The sequence below is a fragment of the Diabrotica virgifera genome, chromosome 3 (genome assembly GCF_917563875.1).
Source record: "Diabrotica virgifera virgifera chromosome 3, PGI_DIABVI_V3a".
Taxonomy (NCBI): Eukaryota; Metazoa; Arthropoda; class Insecta; order Coleoptera; family Chrysomelidae; genus Diabrotica; species Diabrotica virgifera.
The window spans coordinates 177,525,949-177,531,948 of NC_065445.1; the positions used below are offsets into that span (position 1 = coordinate 177,525,949).

General features: G+C 32.1%; 1 protein-coding gene across 3 annotated transcripts in view; it reads right to left on the reverse strand.

Moving 5' to 3' along the window:
• The window catches only part of LOC126882223 (zinc finger protein 235-like), a 40,325-nt gene extending 38,419 nt beyond the window's left edge, over positions 1-1,906 (reverse strand). The window contains exon 1 of one of the 3 annotated variants that reach the window (XM_050647033.1): positions 1,308-1,903. In XM_050647033.1, coding sequence (XP_050502990.1) covers positions 1,308-1,776 — 469 coding nt within the window. In that variant the 5' untranslated portion in view covers positions 1,777-1,903. Of the gene's footprint in view, positions 1-1,307 lie in introns of all 3 variants that reach the window. The other 2 variants (XM_050647034.1, XM_050647035.1) reach the window with 2 other exon arrangements.
• Between the last annotated feature and the right edge of the window lie 4,094 nt (positions 1,907-6,000).

Consider the following 6,000-nt stretch of genomic DNA (forward strand, 5'->3'; position numbering starts at 1 on the left):
TTTTCGGCGGTACTGTCCTATTATCCGTAAGCAATATATTATATATAAAAAAAAATTATTTTAAAAATATCAGAGGGTGGACAAAAAAAATTATGTGGTGGACAAACATGGACAAACGATGGACAAACAATATAGCAAGAGTTTTTTTAAATTTTCGAAAATTTGTGGATTTGTGAAGTTAGCCCGAAAAAAAATTTTTGTTTGTAAAAAAGAATTGATGGGTGGACTAACGAAATAACATGGTGGACAAACGTGGACAATCAATGGACAATTGAATGGCATCGATCACATTTTTTTCCCGACTTGTTCGTCACGGATCTAATTTTTTATAACTACAGTAAAACCTCCGTTAACGAAACATCATTTAACCGAAACAGCTGATTCTGTCAATAGAAAGAAAATTTTTATTGCAAAACAGTAACAATTCGATGTTAATTTGTCAACATCTCCAACATTGTTTTCATACAACTAAAGAATGCAATTAAATATACAACACATTATGATATCACTTCCTAGTAATTTTTTAATACCAACTATGCCCAAGAATACTATGTAATTTGATATAAGAAAAATACAAAAATCAATGTTATTTTTAACTGAAATTCTTGTTATCTGAAACGGCCTCCCCCCAATTATTTCAGTTAACGGAAGTTTTATTGTATCTAGGAACTGTGAGAAAGGAATATTGTTTTACAGTTTTACAATGAATTTCTAAAAAAAAATCACTTTTCATTTATTATAACAAAACTATTTTCAAAAATACATTACAACCTCTTCGGGGTTATATATGCCCTGAAGTGCTAGATGAGAAAGTTTCTGTCTGTTAGACCTCGTACCACCATATTTGAAGTCTTATAAAAATTGATTCTGCCATATACGGAGAACTTTGATGGAGCCAAATAGACCTTGTCCTGCAGGTAACATGTTAAGTTCTTTAGTTTATTTATAATTTTGGTTTGTTTTTTCTTAGCACAACTTATTATGCTTTGTAGAGGTTGACATACTTTTGTAAAAATGTAATATCCATAAATAAATAAAAAGAGCAGCAATAAAGCTGGAAATCCCACTAAGGTTCATCATACATGTTTTTTCCATGAACTATTATAATTTGTTCCAATTTGTATCAATAAATTTACTTAGTACTGTTTGCTTGACAGAAAGTTAAATTTGGCTGTAGTAGAAATGAAATCTTTAGTTGGGAATACATAAAATTTAACACTACCTCATTTACCTATTACCACCATCCACCATGACTATAATAAAATATACCACACTAAAACAAACTTTTTAAGTAGAATAAAACTTACTTTTTTTGTTAATTTTAGTTATTAAATTGGATGTTTTCATACTGTCACAATGTTTTTCATCATCTATCTCAGTTGAAGCTCCCATCTCCAATTTTACATCTCTGTTTGGGTCTATCTTTTCCGTAGTTGTTCTGTTAGATTGAGTTTCACACCCAGAGTTTACTCCTAAGGTATGTTCCTCCAGTTCTTTCTTAATTTCTGTCTTAACTTCTTGGATAGCAAAATTTTCAGATGGGTCACTTGTTTCACAGTTTAACACTTTATGTTCTTCTATTTTAATATTGTTAGAACAATACGCGTCGGATAGAGACTTCTCTGTGTTATTACTTTCAAACTTACATTCCTCGAATTCTGACTTAATAACATGTTTCTCTAGAGAAGCTTCATCTTTATTAGATGTTAATAAATTTTGTTTTGTAATTGTAGAATCTTCACAACCTTGATTTAACTCCATTTCTAATTTAAACATGTTTAAATAATGGTTCAGATTTGTAAGAATCTATTTATATTTATACTTATAAAACAACTAAAACCAAATACTATTGACTATAGTCCATAGTATTTGCTCTTACGTCTTACTCATTACTTTTGACAGAGACAGAATTTACATTTACATTGGGTGCATAGGGCTTTTCATCGATTGGCATTTGTTTCGAGCTTCTGTCATATTTTGTATAATCTGTGTTATAATATTAAGAGTAAACAGTAGCGATCAACAGCAGACCATACATACTCATAGACGTTTCACGTAAATTGTCAAGGTCATAGAAAAAAGTGTTGTGTGATTTGGTCAAGGTCAAGACAGCAAATTAGTTACCATTCCAATCCAGAGATGTCGCTGTCAGTCAATCCTCTTGTCATATTTAACAACTGACAGTTGACAATTAAATTAATTTGTCATTTACTTTTTATTTTACAGTTTGTGGCTTAATTATTTTATTATAGTGGTGTTACGTTTTTAATTAGATTTAATCACAATTTTAATCAATTGTATTAACCTCCTCTCCGTTTTTATGAGTAGAATTTTTAGTTTACATTGATCATCCCGTGTTGTGTTTCTCCACATTTAAAAAAACAATATAATAGATCCTGAAACAGTTTATTCCAATAGACAAGTGTGTCATCAACATTTCGGGCCTATATATTTTTGGAAGTTTGTAAAAGATTATAAAGGTATTTATCTAAACAATCATCCTACAAGATTCTTTCAAAAATTTTCATTCAACTCAATATTACACATCAGTGCTTTCACGTGACACATGGCGGTAGTGTTTAGCATTTTGAAAACAAATTGGAATATTTGAAGTTTTCAGTAAAACATTGAATAAAACATTGAATTATCTTTCTGTTGTTTTAATTTTCTGCGAAATTTCATCAAAAATTCGCAAAATTTATAATGTGAAATTCTCACATAACTAAAATTTGTCAATTTAGTTCCCATTCCAATCAAGAGATGGCGTTAATTCGATCCGAAAGATTAACATGGCCGTGAAACGTCTATGAGTATGTATGGTTTGTGATCAACAGGTAGCAATAAAATATAACTTCGGGAGATAGTATCATAAACTTTGGCAACATTGGGTGCATTCAGCAGACGCAATCGCTAACTAATCGATTAGTAATCGATTTGTGATTTACATGCTGAATGCCACAATTTATGTGGCATTCAGCAGAAAATCACTAATCGATTAGTTAGCGATTGCGTCTGCTGAATGCACCCATTGGTAATCTTTGACATTATGTAAGATTAATATTATTGACAATTTAACTCATAGGCGCGCTAAATGGAAGTAACCGAAAACAATGTTGTTATTAGTAAATAAATATTTATAAAAATAAACCCAACCAAATGGGTGAAAATTTTATGTTAACATAGGTATTTGTACGAAAAAATAATAATAAATAATAATTTCATTGTGAAGCGAAACGAGAGCAGTCTTATTTTATTTAGTTCATAGAGCGCCAAAGGCACTCTAGAACACCCTTTAACCCTTCTTAGGGTCCCATCAGAGGTGCATATTTCATTCTCTTTGAACTACTAAAATTCGGGCTACCGTTATCGGTTCACAACGAAATGATGGCATGAATGCCGTGGCGGTATCTGCTAAAAACGAACGAAAGTTTTACTTCTAATATTAACAATATCAAAAATAAAGTAAAACTTAGAACTAGTCTTCTGGTTAAACCAATCGTGGCTTGTGGCTTCTAAAATTTGCAAGCCAACGAATTGCCGGAGCTAAGAAGGCCGAGGGAAATCTACCACCCAAGTAGCAATTTTTCGACGCATTGGTTGTCAGTACAAACAAATGCACTGTATATAACGTTGCCCGAGAGCATTTTCAGTTGTTTCGGCCAACGACCCCTAACCCGACTGACATTACGATGTTACAACGTTAAGTAATATCTTTAGTTATATGGGCAACTAAGTTATTACTATTGTGACAACTACATATCACAGTCAAGTTTTTTCAACAATCGCAACTACTTAAAAACGTTATAATGCTAAACTAATTTACGCCCATGGGTTTTCTGGCCGACTAGGTAGTTGTCTCTCACGACCACAGGGCCTTTACTATTGGGACCGTGCAAGTTCGGCAAAGCGACCTCTATTTCTACGCTCTGTACTTTTATTCGCACTTTTAATTATATTGGCCAATTATATTAGTCCTGGTTGCTGGATAATTGTCAAGGCCATAGTCCAAAAAAATAATAAGAAGAAAAAATAAGATGCAGGTTATGTTATGCAAACATAAACAATTGTATGTAGTAAATAAAATTAGTTATTAAAATGCAGTACTGCAAGCAAAATACAATTAATTAAATTTACCTTTATATAATAATTGCATATCATATCAATATTGTGGAGCAATATATAATTTTTCTGCTTCAATGACAGAAGGTATGAAATATATGTCAATTTGACAATTTCAATTGACAATATGAATTATTTAAGATAGTTGCAATATTTCTCCGCGACTCGCGCACGGTCGTTTCTCGTTTCCCTTTCCAAGTACTTGCACACCGCGAATAGATATGTGACACGTTTACGGCAACTTCAGGAGCAAAAAAAGAATTTACTTTATAACCTTACTTTTTTCTTATTATTTTATATTTTATTTTGCTGGAAATTTTCGATTTATTTAACAACCTGTTTATTTGTTTTTTATTAGCTGGTTTGTCCATTGTTTTATCAGTAGATTTGATAAGCTCTAATCTTTGTATCAGCTTTGCTAGACAGGGTTGCCAGGCCAGTTCTTACTCTTTCAGTACTATATCCGTTGCAAGATAATTTGGCTGAAACTCCGACAAAATATGTACTTTTTGTACATATTTTGTCTGAATTCCATCCGAATTATCTTGCAGCGGATAGTAGTTTTGCTTTCAAAAAATCAATAGAAATCAGTAGATTCTTTTTAGGCCCTGTAAATACAGTAAAATCTGTGTTAACGGTTACCTGTCAAAATCGCCCGATTTTGACAAACTTAAAGTAAACATTTAAGTAAAGTTCACTTTAAAGTTGACATTTACCCATATATGAATTGTGATAAAGGTAGAGGTACCAACTTACTTAAAATTTAAAAAACTGATTATGAAACTTACAATCATTTTGAAAATTCTCCAAACCAATTATATGAAGATTTCCTTATTTAGATCTGGTATTTACCAGTTTCATTTCTAGACAAGGCGAAAACGGCGGGTTCGAAGGGAAAAATATTCCCATGAAATTTTTTTGCATAATCACATTCGTGAGACATCCCAGAATAAAGTTGGATTTATAGTTTGACGTAGCGTAGACGTAGACGCAACGGAGACGCACTGGAAAAGATCAACACCGAATTTTGTGTACTCGTGTTTATAGATGAACGGAAGCGCCTGACGGAACGTAAGAGAAACGTAACGTAACATAAGAGATGACCAACTTTCATCTTTTACAGTGCGTTTCGTTTCTTCCGTCTGGCCAATCATAAGGCAGAATTTTGTTCTGTCACTCAAAGTGGACCCGCCCCGCCCCCTCATTCCTTGTGTTGTGTAAAAAGTTGATTGTCAACATATTCGAATTTTGTTAATTATTTGTTAATACAATGGATGTTAAGTTATTAATTTAATAAAAATATATCATAGAGTCATTTCAATATTTCAGATAAATATGAGTTGTTTATTAGCCTAATTCGTGGTTATCCACACATATTATACGATAGGTAAATCCAATAAACATTTAAAGACCAGGAAATGAAACAAAATAGTTGGAAATCCCACGGCATGCGGCACCAAAGAGCATACTTTCGTTTATTTCCTAATCCATGTAACACACAAAACAGATAAATATTATAATAAATAATAGTATAAGTATAAATAAATAAACACAAAGTTTGTTTACTGTTCGTATAATTTATAGGCTATGTTGTTGAATTAGAATTAAGTCATTGTTTACTCTTTCTACTCATGCGCAAAAATTCCGCTACGTCGATCTATAAATTGACATAATATTTTCTTCCGTCTCCAGTCCGTTTCTTACGTCTACGTTGCGTCTACGTCTACGCTACGTCAAACTATAAATCCAACTTAAGGTTCAAGAAGTCGCCCAAGTGAAAAGTGGGCCAATTTTTTTTTAACAATTTTTTTTTAATCAAATTGCAAGAATCAATATTTTTGGCCCGAGCAATTTTTTCTTTATTTTTTTGGACCATTCTGG